At 40.2% G+C, this 22,812-nt stretch overlaps 1 protein-coding gene across 1 annotated transcript in view; it reads left to right on the plus strand.

Annotated features, from left to right (window-relative positions):
• The window catches only part of Zfpm2 (zinc finger protein, FOG family member 2), a 427,444-nt gene that overhangs the window by 204,127 nt on the left and 200,505 nt on the right, over window positions 1-22,812 (plus strand). Inside the window, exon 4 of the mRNA XM_005072625.4 lies at window positions 10,436-10,554. Within this exon, the coding sequence (XP_005072682.1) occupies window positions 10,436-10,554 (119 nt within the window). The remainder of the gene's footprint in view (window positions 1-10,435; window positions 10,555-22,812) is intronic.

A 22,812-nucleotide genomic window follows, 5' to 3' on the forward strand; every position in this document is an offset into this window, starting at 1 on the left:
GAGAGGACTGTGAGTTTCATAGCTTTAAATAGTTGAATAGTTGCATACCATTACACATCTGACAATCATTTCTGAAAGAGGTGCTATCAGCATGACTTAAATGTTTTGAGAGACGTGTGGAATTCTCAGTTGTCTTCTCCAGTCTGGTTTGTTGGGAATAAAGAGTCGTATACTTCCTGGTAGTAACTTAGTCAATTAGGTCTTTATTTAGTTTATTTTAGTGAGATGGTGTTTTGCTGGGTGTGATGCCTCATGCCTGGAACCCAGCACTCTTGGGGGCTGCGGTAGGAAGATTGCCATGGGTTGAGGCGAACGTGGGCTGTATAGTGAGTTGCAGGTCAGCCTGAGTGAAATGCAAAGGTGGGGGGAGGAGAGGAAGGTATTGCAGACAGACAGACAGACAGACAGACAGACAGACAGACAGACAGACAGTCTGGCCCTAAGGAAATCTTACCTCTGAAGAATACACTTTGATGCGGAACTCAACCATCCGGATCCTGTGCATCTTTCTGGATATTTGGGGGCAGAGATTTGGAAGTTTTTATCATGCACTCCTGACGTTCACGCAAGTTTTCTATTCTTTCTCCTGCAATACTTGCCAAGGTTTACTTTTAATCTTGCCTATCAACTTGCCTGTGGACTGTCCTTGGGGGAACAAACATTCTGATTTCCAAATCAAGCGGCTGCTAACCTTCTTCCTGAATCCATCCTGAAGGATGCTGATGTGAGCCCGAGCTCACTGCCTAGCTTTAAATTATTTTTAGGAAAATAGTAAAGTAAGAGAGAGTTAGAAAGCCAGGGTTGGAATCTCGAATTGAACTCGTCTTATCACTTCAGATTTACCTTGGTTTGAACCACATCCTAATAAATACAACAGTCAAAAGTATGTCACTCTGTCAGTGTAGCCTGTAGCCCTACCAGATACAAAGCATCCTAGAGCTGTCTGGAGTCTCCATTATACCGGAGAAAACAATGAAAATTAAGTAAGTTTTTAAATACTGAAAGAGCCCATCCCTGTTGGACTCTTGACAATTAGACTGAGTAAATAAGGGAAGGCTTATCAGACAGTAGTAAGTATGTTTCAGAGCTTGGTGGAAAAGTTACATATAACAAGGATGTCTTCCCACCATGTTAAGACCGACTATCAATACCCCAAAGTAGCATGGGGAAGCCTGGCATTGTTCTAGTTTTTCTTGTCATTTCTTTTTGACTTTAGAACACACACACACACACACACACACACACACACACACACACGTGTGTGTGTGTTTTTCCAGAAATACAAGGAGATGCCTTACAGATTGCCTTGCCAGTAGATATTAAAACTCTACAAATACTGTATGAAACTAGGAATATTTTTAATAACACAATACTCCAACTTTAGAAATAAACACCTCTTGTCAATGCAATGCTTACTAAATGAGATCTTCCCAGGACAAAGAGATTGTCAAAATGAGTAAATATGTATGGAGTTTTCCAGAGATACCTGTATCTCTGTAGCAATTTTTACCATGTATGCATCCACACAAGGATTCATAAACCGTTACATTTCATGTGGCATTCTGGGAAAAGTGTTGGGCTTGAGCTGAAAGCTCATAGGGTCAATATTCTTTGATGGCATGCCGTATCTTTAGTATTTCATGATTTCTTGTTTAAGCCCTTTAAAGTAATAATCTAGTTACACTTGCTACTAGTGTTCTCCAAGTCAAAATCCAAAAATCTTCAGTGGAATGCCTCTGCGACTGGGCTTCTTCACTTCTCTGTTGCTGACTGAAGGAACTTCACAATAAGTTATTACTTGCCTCAACCAGACTAAAAGTGTTCAGGTAGATTCCCCCATGTCATTACTCATCTTTCAAACCATTCTGCTACCTCTGGTCTGCTAATGTTGCGATCCACCCGGTCACACCCCCACTCCCAAATGGAAACTCATTCCGACTTTTTCCTCCAGGAAAATCTCACCCTATTGCAATTGATTCCGGAGGATGTGTATATGTCTAGTCTTGTCAGTGTAAGCCTTTTCATATTCATCCAAACCATGTTATCATGCTGAAGACCTACCATAGTTTTGACTTACAACAGGCTATGGAGAAACAGTATCAAGTAACGCAACGGATAGGTAATTTTGGTCATTTAAAAGACACCTGACCCTTGTGGTAAGTCCTAATGTAAGTGAAGCAACTTCTTACAGAGAGCAGCCTAGGAGAAAACATGATTTTTTTTGACAGACTGCATGCTAGCTAAACAAATAAGGATGATTGAAGCTCACAGTCATAACTCATTAATCAGATTTGCTGACTCTCCTAAGTATGCTTTAAAAGTCTTCCTTCTTCACTCACATCAGACAGTCCCCTTGGCTGATGTTTCTCAGGGTTTCCTTTGGAGATATTCCTTTCAGAGAAATCAGGCTCTGTGAGCAGCCCCTGCAAGCCTGACCCCTGTGTCCCCTCTTCAGCATCTCTGAGACTGTTGCTCCCCACTGCCGTTTCCTGCATCGGCTAGCCAAGCTACTGTACTTCAGTAATGATCCCTTTCAAGGACGGGGCTCCCAAACATAACATCTCTTTGCTTCTCGAGATTGGAATCAGGAAGTGGTATTAGGTCAGCCTGTGACAAGGAGTGCTGTCTGGGAGGGCAGAGCAGGTCCCTGGCAGCGGGGAAACACACTGGGCCGGGCTTCGGAGCACAGGCTTGCTGAATGCCTTCCTACTACTTCCAACAACTAAAGTCTCAAAGGACAGCAGCTCCTATCTCCAATCCCTTTTCCAACGCTTTTCCAGAGCCAGGCAGGCCAGACACGTGTTTCAGATACCGGCCATAGCTATTTTACCCCCATATCATTGTTCAAGTGCGTAGACCATAGAGGGAAGAGCAAAGCGGGATGATCCCCCCCCCTTGCTTTGGACATGAACGTGTAGATGAACACTCTCTAGTAATTTCACATCATGCTGTTTGTAAGAACACCTACAGTTGTTAATCTAGATCAGTGGTGCTCAGGCTGTGGGTCACAACCACTTGGGGGTCAACCAAGCCTTTCACAGGGATTGCCTAAGATACTGGATGTTCTTAGCATTGTGATTCAAAATAGTACCAAAACTACAGTTATGAAGTAGCGACAAAAATAATTTTATATTTTTGGGGGGGGGTCATCACATGAGGAACTGTGTTAAAGGGTCTCCATTTAGGAAGGTGGAAACCCACTGGTGTAGGTCATTACTAGCAATATTATTTCCTGTACCCATATTTTATCTCTTCTTCTTTCCAGGAAGATGATAATTAGAAGTGGTAGGCTTACTTGACCTAGACATAGAAACCTTGCTATAGAATTAACCCTCAAGGCCATTCAGACTAACAAAGTGAACATTACCCAAGTTTTAATGCATACAACATTTCCTGTCATACATGGATAAATCTGCTCCCTAAACAATGCGGTACATGTTGATAGCTTCCTATGGCTTTCTAGATGCTTTAGCCCAAGAAATGCTTTGCATTCTTGAGAAACACAGCACTTTGAGTTGCTGTAGGTTTTAGAAAATGCCAGTGCTTTTACGGAGTTTTCAGCCTGCAAAAAGGGATGTTTCTATTTCCCTGCCACCGTTGTGTTATCTTTGCAGTGTAATTACAAGCTAATTCAGGGTTCTCTGCGATAGACTAATAGCTGCTGATTCTCTTCCACTACCTAGTACCTCTTCCTGCACTTTTAATACCATCTGCAGTGCCCCGGCACTTACTTGGCATGAGCATTTTTCTCTAAGTAGACTCGTCTTCAGCCAGTCATTAATAGACCATCAAAAAGATCCCATCTGTTAGGGTTACGTATGGCCAAGATCAGAATTACCAAATATCTCATTTTTCCTTTATTCCTCTTTTCTTTTTTCCCACCCTTTCTTATCCACACAATAAATGTAGTTGTCAGCGGGATAAGTTCATGTGCCGGATAAGGTCACAATTTCATTTAGTGACAACTCCCAACAGTAGGAACTTACAGGGTTCGATTTATTAAAGAGTTGGAAGGGATAAGATCACTGCTTGGCCAGCCTGATTTATCAGGGTTTGACTGGAGTGCTTGAATAGGGAATGTCATATTTCAAGTTTATGTTCAAAACTGTAGTTTAGTATGTGTTGTGACTATATGACTCAAAAATTGAGACAGGAAATTAGAAGCGCCGTCCTTATATGGCAATTTGTTGCCATCACCCAACAGCTATCATTTACAGAGTCAAACAGTGCTCAGGGAATGGATCAGTATAACATAAAAGAAATGGAGTTGTTTGTCTCCGAAGTTAAGATGGGGCATGCGGTTATTCGTGCTTGCAGAAACCCATGTAGTGACCAGGCTTCACAGATAGTCAAGAGTGAAAATGTTCTAACCCTCTCATGTGTTTGCCAGGCAGCTGTCAAATGGTTAAGTCACAAAAAATAGCAAAGAGCATCGCCATACATTGGCCACCTTGTCTGACTTTGAAAATGTTTCAGATTTTTTGAGCCCTTTTTGAACACAGCATGACTTCGGGCCTGTCCATGTTTGATACCATGATGTATAATGTTTTGCAGCCATGAAGAAAATATAAATATGGGTTCTGAAGCTATAGCCTTCTGCTCTAGTGAGGCCTGATAAACATTTCAAACCAATTCATGTGGTCTGCTTTGAAATCTGGTTGTATATTTCAAACTAAGTTTAAACCAATCCAGAGTTTATTTTCAGCAAATGAAATAGGATCATCTATCATCTCATTTACTTGAACCCCTTATCCTTTATGAAACCAGAGCCCACAGTTAGATGTTGAGTAAAATACCATATATGCTTGTATTACCAACTTAATGCCACATTTAGTTGGGGTTGAATTCAGCTGATTGTGAATAAGGGATGAGAAGAGGCCCACCTCTTTCTAGGTTCCTGTACTACTGTCTTTATAGACTTTTGTTTCTTAAGAGGCATGGAATGGGATCCTTTTTAGTGGAAAAAATCATATTGAAAACCCTTTCATAGAAAAAGATTTGAGGTCATTTCTGGTGACTTAAACTTCTTTTTTTCTCCCACCAGTCAACTTATTTTATTTAGGACTAAAACGGGGTTGATATTTTTAAAGCTGTGGGGTGTTTAGTAGTGGTTTGACTTAGCTCCTTTTTGTGTAAGTGGGGCTATCATAAGTCTTGGAGTAATCACAGACTTTTGAAAGTATGCATTATCAAGAAGATAAGAGAAACAGCCCACAGCACTAACAATATTATCTTTTACTAAAATTGATTAGACCGTCCTAAGTGTCTCGGATACTTTCTGTGAACCTACTCAGAATGTTAAAAATAAGGCTTCGTTTTGAAGGATGGCTGCAAACATTTGAACTGGGGCAGAGAAATAAAGACTGTATTTTTCTTCCAGCTCTAGCTTTTGCAGATGAAGTAGCATTCAAGAAAGCAGGGAGTGGCTGTTCAAATGAAACTTGGGAAAGTTGTAATAGAAAGAGAAGACACACTAGGAAATTTTTTTCTAATACTAAAATCAACTTTAAATGTCCATTGACACCTAGTATATTATGAAAAATCTGTACATAATCATTTTTGTTCAATATCTATTTGGTAAGTACCACACACCAAGACTATTATCTACCCAGAGACAGTCATTTTAAAACGCAGTAGGTCGCGTTGCTGATATTTTTGTTGAAGTACAAGAAATTATGAAGGAGAAACCACCACTAATTAAACGGACTCCAAATGCAGTAGGGATATGAGGGAATAGTTCAGTTTGCTCTTGAGTTCAAAGGAACTTCAGGAAGGAAAGCAGGTTCATGCTTGATTGTGCAACATTAATTGGGTCTGTGACGACAAACGTGTGGTGGGTGTTCACTGGGGAGCAGAACAAGGTTGGCACCAGAGAGGAGATGAGGAGGGAGGGGAGGAAGAAAGACATCAGGGCAGATGCTGGAGGGACTGAGGTCTCGGCACCGATGCCCCTTTGAGAGGTCAGAGGGGAGCAACTGCAAGACCTTGTCCAAAAAGACTGACTCCATGATATTGGAATTTTAATAAGCTTATCCTGGCAGAGAAGGAGCCTGTAATGGAAGCTGGTCAATCACTTAGTCAGAGTTGACACAAACCTGGGGTATTCTGATAAGGAAGGCAAACCTTGGAGATATGAAGGGGAAGATACGTGAAAATATGAAGTGACGTGGACAGGAGAGACGGGGCTGTGACCACACACACTGGTGAACATTAAGGTGCTATGATGCAAAGATAGATGTTTGCTGTGTACTCTGCATAGGAATAATTTGTTATTGCAATTCCTCCTTTTGTATACAGCAACTGAAATTTGAAGTGTTAAGTGACTTCCCCTGGCTGGCATGGTATTCATTTATTCTTTCACTATTTAGTATGAAACCTTCTTAACCCTTTCTTTCCACAGCATTCCCTTTGACCCAGAGACTTGTGAACTTCACCTCATCACCCGTCATTATTTTCATGATCTGTTTGTTCCTTCTTCCATCAAATTATTACTCGGAGTCCCTCAGGCTTCTCCAAAGGCAAGTGGCTCAGAGTCCATGCTCACAAATTTAAGCCTGAATTTCATCCTTGGAATTTTCTTCCAACTCCTAAAAAATAGTGGCTCACTTCTACTGGTTTATCTATCCAAAACACACAGACTCCGTCACCAGCCCTATGTTTCAGTCCTAGGCTTATGTTGTTTGCTGATTTAGGTTTGAGCCTTCCTTACCATACAGAGATTAATAGACATCAGATCAGTAGTAGTGTAACAAGGGAATGAATGAATTGATGAATGGGGTGTTAAGGAGCTAGCCCTAGATTAGGTATGGATTGGAGCTTTGCTTGTGACATTTCAAGTGAAGCACACATTTTAGAGCAAGCTGGTTCTAGGACTGGATCCTATCACTCAAGAGCCTGGTGGTTTTTTTGTTTGTTTGTTTGTTTGTTTGTTTGTTTTTCATGATGTAGCCAGGGAAACGAAACTGTTAACAAGGACCATCAGAGTTGGAAAATGCCTTACTAATTAGTGAGTACTAATTCTTATTTGAACAGGGACCTTTTTTAAGGACTGTTCAGCCAGTTATTGGGCAGTTTGTGGACACAAAGCATCTTGCTTTTAGTGCAATAAAAGTTTACATAATACCTATTAGTATTTAAAGTAATATCATAGTCTGAAGTAACATGCAAGGTAAATATAGTTTCCAAAGATCAATATCTTATTTTTCGTTGCTTCTTGGTACCAAATGCATATGAATGAGTACCTTGTGCAATGTTGTAGCTTTTTATAAACACAGTCACAAATAAATGATTTATTTTCAAATTACTTTCACATTCGAAAAGACTTTTCCCAAACTTCAATGAAGCATCTTAGTATGTAAGAAAGGAGACTGACATTGTCCAATGACAACAGCAATGGTGTTGTCTAATGACATGGGAAAGATTAAGTTGAGAGCTTGAACAGTTACTGAGTGTTTCATAATAGATGCATTTAAGAACTCAAGAAGTATTTGTGGTCTGTTTAAAATTTTAATACATAGTCAGAGAGATCTGACAACTTAGGAGGTATTTGGATATTACTTTCTGATCTGCACTAAGTTTCTAGTTCTCATTCCATTAAAAGACAGTCTTTATTGTTAATCCACAGGTGTAGATAAGAGTAACTATTTGACTGCGACTGAACCCCTTACAAATGAAATATGTCAAAGGCAGAAAGACAGGATGAATTACTTTTTAAAGGGCCTTTCAGAGATTTTCCTGATTCCACTGGTGATGCCACATAAAAATGGCATGGCTTTTTTAAAAAAATGTATAACCATAAACAAATTTATTTGGACATAATGCTTATGCATAAACTAAAATTCTTAATATTTAGATGAAGGCATTGTTTTATGGAAACACTTAAAATTTTTCAGAATTCTTGTTGGAGAGAAATTTGATATTTTCTTTGTAAATATAAATGTAAAAGTTATCCTCAAAAGTTACTTTGTAAAGTGGATATGTGTGTATTGAAAGGTATTTTTCACACTGATTATTCTTTAATGTTAGAGTAGATTGCTAGTGCAGCTGGGTGTGTGTGTGTGTGTGTGTGTGTGTGTATGTGTGTGTGTGTGTGTGTGTGTGTGTAGAGAGAGAGAGAGAGAGAGAGAGAGAGAGAGAGAGAGAGAGAGAGAGAGAGAGAGAGACTCAGTTGTCAAAGTTCTTGCCTTGAAAATAGTTTGCTAGCTTTGCTGTGTCTGTAAAATTTTCCATGGGATGCTGCTAAGTCAATGTACTAATCAAGTCACTATGCAATGGTTTAAAGATACTCTCAGAGGCAAATGGGTTTGTTATTTCATATACTGAAAAACAGTATTACACTTCCATATTTTTGTGGGTTTTTTTTTTTTTTGATACGGTGTTTCTCTGTAGCTTGGAGCCTGTCCTGGAACTTTCTTTGTAGACCAGACTGGCCTGGAAATCACAGAGATTCGCCTGTCTCTGCCTCCCAAGTGCTGGTATTAAAGGTGTGTGCCACCACCGCCCGGCACACTTCTGTATCCTTAATAAACTTAGGAGTTTAGCATACAACCCGTGGTGTTATTTACCATCAAGGCATTCCTTTTAAGAAACTATTTTTGGAGTCATGCTTCTGAACCTTACTGGCTTCTGCTCTAATCTCCCAAAAAGCATTGAGGAGTATGGATCTATCTTAATGGGATGAGTTCTTCCCTTCCTAGGACAGTTGTCAAGGGGAGGGCGTATGAGGAGAGGGGGGCTACAGAAACTGAGTCCCCAAGGTTAGAAGATAACATTATTCCTCGCATCCCCTTGGAGACTCGAGTGAATTTGTATTCCGTAATGGAAGCATTTCAAGCGTGGTACAATATTTCATTATAGAAAGTGTTTGTAAGCTTTTGATTTAAAGATGAGCCGCAATAAGTATACAGAAGATAGCCAGGGAGTAGTGGCACACACCTTTGATCCCAGCTCTTGGGAGGCAGAGGCAGGTGGATCTCTGTGAGTTCAAGGCCAGTCTGGTCCATAGAGAAAGTTCCAGAATAGGCTCCAAAGCTACAGAGAAACCTTGTTGAGAAAACAAAACAAAACAAAAAAATGTTATTTACATAATTAAAAGAGGTTGGCACAAATGTTCAAAACAAAATTGGGAAGAAATACTGTTGCGCTCAGTTTGATGGGGCGGCTTTTAAAAGTGGGGAGATGGAAACTACTCTCCTTCACATGATCCCACCCACAGAAGCCCGGCAACCAAAGATGGCCGTGACAGAGCACGCTGAGGTCCAGTTTGGATTTTCCTGCTTTCCAATCTGCATGTTTCCATTGGCAGTTCTCTTGATTCTATATTCTATCAACCCCTCCTCCTTAAACCCGCTGCTGAGCACGCCCAGAGGAGATACCAACAGGATGCTAAGGACATAGTGTGTTAAAATGGGGAAAGGCTTGGAGGGTCACGTGACGCAACAGTGCGTTGAGGGTAAAAATGTTGACTGAGCCTCCGGTTTTGGAGTGAGGGTTCCTGATCATCTTGAAGCATGTTCAAGCCATGGGCCTCATGTAGTTTTTATTCATTTATTTTTATAGCCAGTTATCTATAGTCACATTCAATTAATTCCAGATTTGCGAAATGTTTGTAATATCTTTATACCTTGTTTCCCTTTAATGGTTTTTTGTTTGTTTGGTTTTGGTTTTTCGAGACAGGGTTTCTCTATATTGTTTTGCAGGCTGTCCTGGAACTCACTCTGTAGACCAGATTGGTCTTGAACTCACAGAGATCTGCCTGCCTCTTATTCCCAAATGCTGAGATTAAAGGCGTGGGCCACTAACACCCGGCTCCTTTAATGTTATTAAAATATAAAGAAAGGGATAGTCTTGCATTGATTGCCCATATGTGTGTGTGTGTTTGTGTTTGTGTGTGATATGTATCTATATCTATATCGACATCTATAGGTATTGATATGAGAAAAAAAGGGGGAAATTACCAAAACTTTATGAAAAAGAAGTATCATTCCTTATTGCACATGTTCCTTACTTGTCAGCTGAAGCTGTTAACATTTCCAGAAGATTGTCAAGTGTTTTCTGATACTCTTCAGAAAGTTGTTCTTCAAAACTTTTGAGTAGGTGCAAGAATTTTACCTTTCATTTATTCTCCAAAGTCTCCTTCCTGTTTTGGTGTTATGATCGATGCTTTTTAAGGAAATATTGCTCTTTGAGGATGATGTCAGTGGCTATTGAGAGTGGACAGTGCAGAGAAGAAAACTGGTTGTATTTGCATACAGTTATATAGACAAGTGTTCTCCCTTTATAAAGGGTGCCATGGTCAGGTGGTTTTCAGGGAAGCATTATTAGTTCTATTATATGAATCCTGGAAATACCGGATGTGTAGAGCAAACGCAAAACAGGTGCTATTGTTAGGACGTGTGCGTGAGTGTCCTAAAGGCTCCTGTTCTTACCTCTGCAGGAGAGCTGGAAGCATTTCAGAGAGATGGGGAACGTAAAATTCAGAGTCGGCAGCAACTTCCAGTGGGAACAACCTGGGGCCCCTTTGCTGGCAAGATGGACTTGAATAATAATTCCTTGGTAAGTGGACCTTCTAAGATGGTTGGCTACTGTTTGTCTGTCCTTGTCTCTGCTTGTTTCCTGGTTCAACTGAAAAGAAAGTTTGTTTCATGGCTGATTTTATGGATTTCCAAACGTTTTCCCAATGGTATCTCTCTAATATACGTATAATCCCAAAAGAAGGATGAGTCATATCAAATGGTTGACTCGTAGGACTGAGTCATATCAAATGGTTGACTAGTGAGATAACTTACCAGCTCACTGCTGTCTCTGCTGAGCCAGGCTTAGTCTGTTGGGATTTAATAATAAGTGCAGCCACTTTTATGTTTCAGATGACACGAATTAAATATCATATATTAGAGGTGTACACCAAGAATGTGAAATAAACAACTTTGCTGTCCTTCCATAAGCCTGTCCTTAACTGTAAGGGCCAGAATGAAGGATCAGAATTGTTGAGTTGTGTTAACCTTTTTATAAAAGGTCTGAGGTCAGAAAGATCATCTCGTGTTATTATGTGGATCCCTGATGTCTTAAAACATAGGTATGTAAAACAAAAGGTAGACTTCCCAGTTGCCCATTTCTACCATTATGTTTCTGCCTGCTCTCTAGCACTGCCTAAGCAACATCCGAGAATTAAGATATGTGTCATATTTAAAACTTCCATCAGGCACCACCACAACTTTCAGCCATTTCGCCAACATCCTGTCAATGGCTTCTGCCATTGAAATGACACTTGTAGTTCATTTATGAAATAATCAAGTTTTCCCATTTGTTACATCAAAATAACGTCTATATTAGAATTCAACATTTTATCGACCTCTATATCATTGCCTGTATATACACAGGGTGGTGGGTTTGTGACATTTTATCATCTGTTAAATTGTAATATATGGAAAATAAACCTGTGTGTGAAAGTTTAATTTCTCATTGCTCCCTGTAGGGAATGATTTTGTGGTTTTTACATTCCTCTACTATTCCAAAGTCATTTTATACCATACTTGATATTTTTTAAATAATTCAGATTACGTATTTGAAGTGGTCAATATTTTTGCTCCTATGGGGGGGGCATATGAATCCTCTGTGGTATCCAGTCAGCTATGGCTAATAATTCTCTATAGAAATAGCTTACTACTTCAGCTTATTCTTTATGGAGCCTAAATCTCTAATTATATGCTCTATTAGGAGCAACAGCTTTTTATTGTAAAATATAAGTATTTCACTACAGTATACATTTAAAATATCTTTACTTTGAAACATTCTCTCTTCTAGAACTTAATCTGATTTTATGTCATTAAATGCAACCTGTAATATTACAGTAACAAGTTTACCATTGCATAGCAAGTACTAATATATAATGAACACTTATTTATTTTTATACTAGAATGTATATATTTGAGGATTTATCATTTCATCTACCCCTCCTAACAAATCTGTAATCTGCTATATTTCAATTTTTAGTTTAATAGATGAGAAAACAAAACTTCTGCCTATTGATTCCAGAATTCCCATGAATAAGTCTTCCTACATCGTCCCTTCAGTAGAATATCTATAGTATATTTTTAACATGACAAAGAATTTTACATAGATGTCAAATTTATAAAAGTAAAAGAAAATAAGCAGTAAGGACAGAATTTTGTTGATTTGTTTGCTTCACCTTGGGCAAAATGTTGCTTAGGGTACAGTTTGTAATTAGTCAAATATTTGTGCAATTTTATTGCATTTTTAGAATTTGAACAGTACGTCAATTTTTTTATGATATGAAATAAAATTTCCTTTTCAAGAATATATAGTTTACTAACGCTTTCTTGCCCATCTTTGAACCAAATGTGAATTAGAGCACTGGTTTAAATTGCTTGTTTGCCAACCGATGTAATGTTACTCAGACGCATGCTGTTGGCTCAGGAGAGTCAGCACACTAATTAATCCAACACAGTAATTAATTGAGTCACCATGCCAGATGTCAAATCCTTTTAATATCTTTCAAGTCTCCATCTTGAAGTACATTAATAATATGCCACCTTCTGTGGGAAGCCTTTGCAGACCCAGCATTTGTATGTGTATAGGATATTCCAAGAAACATACTCCTCCATGTAGAAAAACACAAAAAACGATTAGACAAGAAGTTATTCCTGGAATAATACAATGCACTGAATGTATAAATAGATCTTCTCTTACCAATAGCTTCTTATCTTGGTAGATTCACACTGTAAAGTTTTGATAATAGCAGCAGCAACACAGTAATGCCTGCACTGGGCCAGGTATTTTTGATATGAGAGAAAACAATAGTTTTGTCTGTAATAAAGTATTGCAGAGGAAAAGACTGATACTTCAGGAAGTTATGTAATTAGCTGGCAGGCAATTATTTGATATTACAACCCATGGTGCAATCTCAGAAATTTTGTCTATAATGTAGCAATAATAGTGCTTGACTTTAAAGATTTTGAGACTAAATGAGAATTCATATGAACTATTAACAGATATCTGCCCCTGTCCCTAGTCTGTCATCTATGAGGAATGTGTAGTCTTCCCGCCAGCCGTTACCATTTGTTGTGGGACTCCTGCCTGGGTCCTGTCGCTGCTTTAGCCCCCAAGTAACACACGGGATGCTATATTAATTATAAAGCTGTTGGCCGTTTGCTTGTTTTCTTATTGGCTAGCTCTGACTCAATTATTAACCCATAACTGCTATTCTGAGTATTTCCACGTGGTCTTCTCTTACCAGAGAAAGGGTCCAGACCTCTTACTCCTTTGGTGTCCTACATCATGACTGACTGTGCACCTCTCTTTCCCAGAATCCTCTTTGACTCCCATTCCCACCTACCTTGCTGCCCTATTGGCCAACAGTGCTTTATTTGATAAGCCAATCAGACAAACATACACAGAAGGACTTCCCCTATCAACCATGTGTCTATTTCAATCTACCACATTAAAAGCTTCATAGATCCCAACCCGTGACTGATAGCTTTAATGATTTTTAGGGACATTGCCTCTTTGTCAAGTGATTATTATTTTTCATAGAAATAGAACCAATAGGATGTGTCTGAACATAGAGATTCGCTGAAAGAATTTGATCTAGCAAGGAGGGCACTTTGTAAGGCCAAAATTGTGTTTGTGGGCTGGTAAAGTGCTACCCAGAAGAGTTCAAAGCTTCCGTGTGCCTGGAGAAGTCAGTCTACTTGTTTTATTTAGACTTTCAGTTTGCTGAATGAAGCCTACCTGTGCTATGGATTATTTTCTTTGTTCAAAGCTCATTAATTTAATTGTTAAATCTGGTTAAAAGAAAGTCGAAGTTAACACATAAAACTTACAATCCCAGGGTTTGGAAGTCCATGACGTCTTGTGAGTTTTCACTGTCTGGTTTGTTACATTATGCCCCTCAAGTAAATGAATATACACCTATTTCCAACTCTTCAATTATGCACAATAACACCAAAAGTGGTATTGTAGTCCCTTATACTTGGTGCATTGAAAATATTGTGACTTCATTGACTGAGAATATAAAAGATCAACAACAAAGTAGTTTTTTTAGTAACTTTAAATTATGGCCAATATCTTCCTTAAAGAGGTAAAGTCTATATATGCGTGTATTACATCTTTGATGATTTGTGCATCCTTCCAAGTACAAAGATCTTGTTAAACTAAATCTCCCATCAGTGTTAGTGCATGGCAGTAACTAATACCACCAAAGACCAATGATGATTTAAAAGGTCGAGTGTCTAGAATTTAGGTGGCATTTGTACTCCCTTACTTGGGGATGCTTCACCTGTTAATTGCTAACTATCTGACTGGATTCAGCCAACTGCTAGGATGATTCAATACGCATTCTTAATTAAATAGAGCAAAAACACAAAGTTCCATATTGCTACATAATATTAAAGTCATCATGACCTGATAAACTTACAAGTGAAAATTGATAGAGAAATTTCACTTCATTCTGTTCAATCAGAATGGATAATTGTTGGATTTTCATTTGTGACATTGAATTTGTCAAATAGGCAGTGCATGTATGAAGGGTACATGCTGTTGACTTAACAATAAAACAATGCCCACATTAAATGTCATGAAATTCTCAGAGTAGTTATTATCGTAGAAATTTGATAGAGGGACGAATACCAATTCTTGATCCATATCATTATGATCCCATCTAACAGAGTCCTCCATTTCTCCTCTTCTAGTTCCATCTCTTCTGACATTGATTTTTGAACCCATGCTCTGCTGTAGTTCTCCAGTTTCATCCTATCATACACTTGCAAACATCTTCATACGGGTATCACTCCAGCATTCATTGCTGTAGAGAGATACTGCTGAGTGGAAACACTTAGGTTTTTGTTGTTGTTGTTATTGTTGTTTGTTTGTTTATTTTCTACATGTAGACCTTTCTTGAAGCCCTTGGAGAAAGTCTTAGAAATTTCATATTCCGCATGACAGTCCCTCAACTAGTGATGAACACAAGTTGACTGAGAGACCCCATGCGTCTTCATTTCTCTATAGGATTTGGTATCTCATCTATAGTCTTGTAAAACTTGCCAATGAAATTGATCTCCAGTGAGTTTAACGACGCATCTTTTATGGACCTATTTTTCTTTTCCTGCTAGAATTTTTCTGAGGTCTCTTACCCAATAAAACATATACCCTTGAATTCCTCTCAGAGTAAGCTTCTAGAAAAGGGATACACAGACAGCCTTTAAGACACAGTGGCAGAGCCTGGGGCTGCAGCTCAGTGGGTAAGAGCACTTGTCACTCTTGCAAAGGACCTGGGTTCATTTCCTTGGCACCCACGCGTGGTTCACAGACATACATACAGGGAAAATATTTGTATTCACAAATAATGAAAGAAATCAATATTGAGACTCTAGAGGACAGAGATTTCTGGAGTCTTTATTATTCCATTGGGGTCTCTGCCTTTGGTGCATAATAAACACTCAGTAACTGGTCTTAAAAGCCACATGTAATAAAATGGAATGAACTTACTAGGGACAGCCTTGCTGATGCCCACTGGTGCCCACTCAGCCTTGCCTTGTCAGTGATAGAACTGATAATTCTGCTGAAGCAAGACTTTCTGTTGTATTTCAGGCTTCTTTACTGATGTTGACATTGGGAATGATATCTTCCTTTTTAATATTCATTTTCATCAGAGCGCAGTAGTACTACACTCGTCTGCTCCTCTTGGAACCTTGGCTCTTTTTTATTTAACTGTGTATGTTTCCCCCAAACACTTCTGGCCCTTTCGTCTCTTCTCCCTCTGCCACCGGTGCCTCGGGGAGCTTATCGGCTTGTAAAGCTTCAGCTACTAATTTACAAATGACATTTAAACAAAAATCTCTAACCTTGGCTTTTCACTCGTTAATGTGGCGTATCTCCACCGCTTTACGTGACTTTCCTACTAGCCGTTCCTACTAATTTCTCCAGCTCGGTACCATGAGGAGCATCTGTCACTGCCTTTGGAGATGGCCTTCCTGCTGGTCTCACCTCCAACATGCCCACGTTCCAGTGACCTCTGACCTTAGATTTACATCCCCTTCCCTGTCTTTGCAGGGGCGCTCATTCCCGCGTCTTTACTCCATTGTCCCAAGTCCCTTCACATCTCAAATGCCCCTGCACACACAGTAGTCCGAATCGACTCCCCTTTACTTTTCTCTGGAAGGGCAGCCTTTCTTCTCCCTTCCCCTTAGGGTCAAGTCTCCATTTCCAGTGCTCTCCTTTTCCATCTCTTTTCTTTTCTTCCTGGTCTTGTGACGTTGCCTTAGCTTACACCGCCATCGCGCGCCCTCCAGCCCCCTGGATTACGATCACTGTATTCTTTTTTTTTTTTTTTTTTTTTTTTACGAGACAGGGTTTCTCTGTATTGTTTTGGAGGCTATCGGTCCAGCCCAGCCTCGAACTCACAGAGATCCGTCTGCCTCTGCCTCCCGAGTGCTGGGATTAAAGGCGTGCAGCACCACCGCCGGGCCGATCACTGTATTCTTTCAACTGCTCCTCCTACCTTCCATCTGCCCCATCTTTTAAAATCTAGTGCCCTAAATCACAGTGCGCCCTACCTCCTGGTGCTTCAAATCCAAACGTATACAAAAGAAACCAAACTGAAACCAAACCTGCAAAGCCTGAGCCGGCTTTCCTAGTTTCACCTTTACAACTTTTCCTACTGCTTTTCTATGTGGAGGCTCCGCATTCCGTTCCTGGAAACTGCTTTCAGGGCCCTGCCTGGTACCTTTCCCTCCGTGGCTATGGACCTGGCTGTCCTTTCCAAACAAGGTTGAAATCCACTGTTTCCTCTCCTTCCCCTCCTCATTGCAGTCCTACCAGCTTCGCTTGGCTCTGTTCAAGGTTGCCTCTGATGAAAAAAACTTCCCTGAAGTCTCCATTCTGGAATAGACAGACTCGGTGGAGGATTTCTACTTTGTGCTCTCTTTGCTACGGTTGGGGTACTTGCCACATTTTTTTCCCTCTCACTGAGCTCCTTGTCTAAGTTTTATCTTTATTTCCTGGCGGCGCCAAACTATAGCAAGAGAGACAGACAGACAGACAGACAGACAGACAGACGGAACCTTGAAATATGCGATCCTCTCTTTTCCCTAGAAGCAGGGAACTGTCGTCACTTGGATTCGGGATGAGCACGCCCCATTTCAGATCTTACACCCATCTCTGCATCTGACGTAGCCCTGCTTCATCAGCCCAGCCCAGCCCAGCCGTCCGGTTACCACAGTAAACTTGCTCCTCTGCGTTTATGTAGGTGTTTTCTTGTATTTCAAGTTCCTTTCATTGGAAGTTTCCCTAGAGCAAGATGACTGCATCTATTTCTTAAGTTTGCACCCAGGAGGGAGATGCGTTCCTGGTGGTTTCTCGATCGGGGCAGACGACCGTGGTGTGATACCTAAGGACCCTTTGAGAAAGGGAGGAGGAGCTGCTGTGCCACCGAGACAATTAAGACGTATTTACAACAGCATCAGTCTCACGACTGATCAGTCACTAGGACGTGGGCGCAGGCCAAGAAGGTGTTCTGATCCAGCACGCTTCCTGCGAAGTCACATCCAGCCTCTCACTTTTCCAGTGACAAACCATCTGGGAAATTCCATCTGTCTCTGCTTGGAAACTGAGGTGGCGGTCTCCCACTGCGAGCAATTTTCTATTAACTTCTTGGATAAGATCAGTCAGATTTATACTGAATTGATGGGGACCGTAGGAGCGGGGCTATTCTAAGAGAAGACAAATGTACAGATTGCTCTAATTGGGCTTGAGCCAGTTTCAGTCAAGGAGGCCCTTAGGTTCTATTAGAGCACTGACCTGTGACCTTTTTAATTGTTGCCGGGTCCTCTTGGGAAGCATTGGGGAAATACATTATTGATGGAGGTTGGAGGTTTGTCTCTTAGGGAGGGAAAGATCCTGCCTTCTGTTATACAGTGTCTGCTAGGTAGAGAATAATGGAAACTGGGTGGACGGGAAAGCTTCCTAGGAAAACATGAAGCAGACAGAGCATTTAGGGTACCGGAGCCTTGGAAATGACACACTTTCTTTCTAGGATGAGAGTAGTTTCGTTTTTTTTTATTAATTTTTATCTAAATTAAAAACAATTTTATTTTACATACCAATCGCAGTTCCCTCTCCCTCCTGTCCTTCATTTCCCTACCAAACCTTCCAACCTACCTTCCAACCACTTCTCAGGGAGGGTGAGCCGCCCCCCCCAATGGGAGAGATCATCAGAGTCTGTCACATCATCTGGGTTAATTGGTTTTTAAGAGTGCAAACTGGTCAAGAAAAGAGGAAGTAGGTTGATATGGGAACCCCAGACATTAAAGCTATCCTATAATATATGAGCATGAAAGTAAGAAAATAAAAAACATCAAATAACCACTTTAGAACCCTGTAGAAAACTCAGTCATTTGTATGCATGTTAATCTTCATCCTTATATCGTGATGAAGGCAGCATTATGATGTTGACAACACGTGGAATAGATTGTCTTCAGAGGCAGTAGTGTCATACCAGAAGCCCAAGTTGTACCTTTTCTGATAATTATTACCTGCCCCACAACACATTTTTATGTATAGCTGAACTCTGTGTTTGCCCTTCTCTCCCCTTGATATAATTTTTCTTCAGATGATAGTCTTTCCATGTTCTTTAAGCTTCTGCTTAGAATTTTGAAATATGGGGATCCATTGGCACAATTCCTTGTCATTTACCTACAGTTTGTGGTGTTACACACACACACACACACACACACACACACACACTGACAGAACTCACACACTTCATGGAGCCTAATTAGCTTTAAATTCTGATTTTACTTTCTTCCCGCCTCACTTCCCAAATGTTGGGGTTATAAATATGTACCAACACACTTGACTTTATAGTCTGAAATTTAAACACATTTTCCTGCTTATGGTCTGAAACTTAAACACATTTTCTACTTATGGTATGATGTATTACTCAACCCGTTACGTAAATTTAAAAAAACATTAGTTTTTCATCTTCATTGTTTTTAGTTTTCTAGAACCCAAGAAGAATTTTCATTGAAGATGACCTCATAGGGTTGTTGAGATGCATATATGTGTGTGAGATTATTAATATCCCAATGGATAAACTGGTTGCATAACGATAATGTGATCAGAGTGGCTGCATTGAGGGTATGTGTCTCAAGTTGAAACCGATGACAAGTGCTACTTCCTAGAATCCAGACATGAGGGATGAAGGCTGGGTGTTGACTCGCATTGGGAGCTGTCATGTGTGTCATTCTTTTTCTCTTACACCAGGGCAACATACATGAATTTTCTTATTACAGATGTCATTGTTACTTTCGTTTCTCAGTTTGCCAAGGTATCATGAAGGTCCGGAGATAAATATATAAAGTCCTAACTGCCTAGAGAAAGGTTTTCATCCTTCTAGATATAGAGAAAGTTGTTTGCAAAGTGTGCTGCATTGTCTTCATGATATAAATTGTAGAACATAAATTATTAATCGGTTGTGAATTTTGTTGTGGCAAAAAGTATATATGAGATGTTGTGATATGCAAAGTGAGATAAAAGTATGTTCTATCCTTTACATAGCTGGAATTTTTGTTGGGTTTGTACTCAAGGTTTTAAAAGGATTTCTACTTTACACATTTTATAAGAGTTAGGACTGTAGGAAGGAATAGACAACCCTCTGAATTATGAGGAACTAGCAGCACTCCAAATTAGCAGAACATATTTGGCAATTTGAAGATGATACCTTCAGGGAGGTGGACAGGAAAGCATTTTGTAGTAGTCCTTCAGTTTGGTTTTCAAATTGAAATGGTTACAGAACAATTCTCTCTAAGTCTTATAGCACACATTAATCTCTGCTTTGGATTTCATTGACCACTTGGAGATCCCAAGTAGGCGTGAACCAGGTGTCACCATTGAGCCGTATCAGTCTGTTGGCGTGGACCATCTTTGCTGTCCCTCATCCCACAGGGCTGAGTCTGCATCTCTGTCCACACCCCTCCTGCAAAGCAGCGTTGATGGTGCCTGATGATCTAAGGGCAAACCTCTTCTGTGCACTTGTAATATGATAAAACACATAGATTTTATCGAGCTCTTTTGTAAGTGAAATAATTGAATTCCGTTTTGGAGGCTGGCATTTCATTTTTTTAAATGTCCATGTCCTTATATTGTTATTTTTATTTATTTCTTTTTTCCTACCAACTAGACTTTCCCCTCCCTCCCCTCCTTCCATTCGCTCCCCCACCTCCCTTCTACACCTCCCCCATCCACTCCTCCTCTGTCTCCATTCAAAGGAGGTAAGGCCTCCCGTGGGAGTCAACTAAGTTTGTATGGCATATCAAGATGAGGCAGGACCAACCTCCTCCCTCTTCCATTAAGGCTGGGCAAGACATGCCACCATAGGGACTAGGTTCCAAGGAGTCAGCTCATGCATAAGGGACCTGCAGCTATGCAGCAGGCATGGGACTCTCTGCATCTGGGTGACAGATGTATAGCTTGGTCTGTTTGTGGGGTCCCTAGCAGTGGGACCAGGACCTGTCCGTTATGCATGACTTATATTTTTATGTTGCGTTTATTGTGGGCACGTGTGTTCCGTGGAAGCACTCTTGAGGAGATGGGAAGCACTTCTGTTCTGTCTTTCAGTCATGTGGGCCTGGGGAATGAACTCAGGTCCTCGGGTTTGGTTGTCAGTGCCTTCATCTGCTGATTCATCTCTCTGGCCCCAGTGTTTAAGTTAAGTATGAAATTTAATACTCTGCTCTATTATTCTTTTACTTCCACTGAATTCAGTGTTTCTTGTGAGACCCATTGGCCAAGTTTTACGCAACTGTATTTTTTTAATTTCTAATTTTTTTAACATTCTCAATGCAATTTCTTATCACTTCATTTAGAGGAGATAAGACTTAAACCTAATAATAATCTGTATGCAGATCCATGGTTTATGCGCTTGTTTTTTTTTTCACTTTTTTTTTTTGTTTTTTTGAGACAGGGTTTCTCTGTATTTTTTTTTTTTTTTGGAGGCTGTCCTGGATCTCCCTCTGTAGACCAGGCTGGCCTCAAACTCACAGAGATCCGCCTGCCTCTGCCTCCCAAGTGCTGGGATTAAAGGCGTGCGCCACTGATGCCCGGCCTCTCAACCCTTTTATTTTTTTAACTATTTCTGATTGCTTTGTGTCAGTGACATAGTGACTCTCACAAGCCAGGGTGACGGAGAGATGGCTCGTTCTTCGGTGTCATTTGAAGGCTCACTCAAGGGGCTGCTGACTCAGTTCCTAACCTAGAAAGCATCTCTTCATGGATGATGACTATATGGTTGCTGGCATCCCTGTGATCAGGAACATGAAATAGTGAGAGAGAGGTCCAAGACAGAAGCATGGCGTGTTTGTAAGCTAGCCTTAAGACAGACGTTTCATCAGTTTGCTAAGTTCTGTTCCTTAGGTCTAGCCTCCCCGAATGGTACTGAGTTAAACAAGAGCTTGCAACTGGAAAGGAGGCGACTCTGGACCCCCCAGACTCTGTCTGCTACAGAAGGCAATTTGCATAAGTAGTTACTTGACCTCTGTCCAGAGAAGAACTTTCAAATAATACGAGCAGCAGGAGAAATTGCAAACAAGAATTCAATTAATTTGAACAGAAGGAAAGAGATTGTGTCTTATAAACTATCATAACCAAACATTCATTAGTTAAAGATACTTGTGAAAAGGAGGTATATTTTGTTCTTATTTCTGTACGTAAATATAATATTCCCACAGAAAGTGATCAGTGGGCTCCTTTATTTAGGTACTAATTCTTCAGGTAAAGAAAACCGAGTAAAAGTATCTGCAATAGGGGGATGTTGTGGTGTTTCGGAACACTGACTGCCCTTCCGGAGCGTCCAAGTTCAGGCCCCAGTGCCACCATGTGCAACTCACAACTACCTGTAACTTCAGTTCTGGGCAATGCAACCTTCTTTTCTAGTCTCCACAGGTGCCTGCACATGGGTGACACATAGACTCAAATACACACACGCACACACGCACACGCTCGGGTTCTTACACACATTCACATTCAATATATAAAAACTTCAAAATGTGTATATGAAGCATGACTTACACATGCTACTGGAATTAGAAATACACAGTAGTTTTCTTGGTCATATTTTCTTTGGTCATTTGAGAAACATGTACTAACATATTGCAAACATCAGAACATATGGGAAAGCACTCATGATGGGGGTCAGAGTAGCCGATTCTAATGTTGTCTGTTATTACTCAGAATGGCTGTGTTCTTTGGGGATATATAGCCATATGCTCTTAGCTTTGTCGTTTATAAAAGAGGAGTTATTTTACCAGACGTACATCATACAGTTGCTTTACAATGATATAAAATTATATGCATTTAGTCACATTGAAAACTATACAGCTTGCAATGCGGTCTGAGCCTGCATTACTTTTTGTTATAGCTGTGAATAGCAAGTTGATTCTTCATCCCTTTAACTCTTAAGGATGTGCACACACAACCCTTTCCACTTCTCCCCTCTGTCTGAATGCACTTAACCAGGGCCTTCGTTGTCTTCCTGTGAAGCATCTCTATGAGTACATACTTGCATTAATTTGTACACATGTGGTCATGTGGTCGTCAGGGTTATTCATTAGCTACTGTGACTTTTCTTAGAGAAGGACAAGGTATGCATTTAGAGCGTTTAACATCTAAGTAGGCAATCACTGCAAAATCAGAGGATAAAAACACATAATTTTAGAAAGAGGAAGGTTGCGATGTCAAACTACTTTTTGAATTATCTTGACTTCATTGTGTTTCCTTTGAGTGGGAAATTGTGCTTTAGAA

Source organism: Mesocricetus auratus, unplaced genomic scaffold (genome assembly GCF_017639785.1).
Source record: "Mesocricetus auratus isolate SY011 unplaced genomic scaffold, BCM_Maur_2.0 Super-Scaffold_100023, whole genome shotgun sequence".
NCBI classification, from domain to species: domain Eukaryota; kingdom Metazoa; phylum Chordata; class Mammalia; order Rodentia; family Cricetidae; genus Mesocricetus; species Mesocricetus auratus.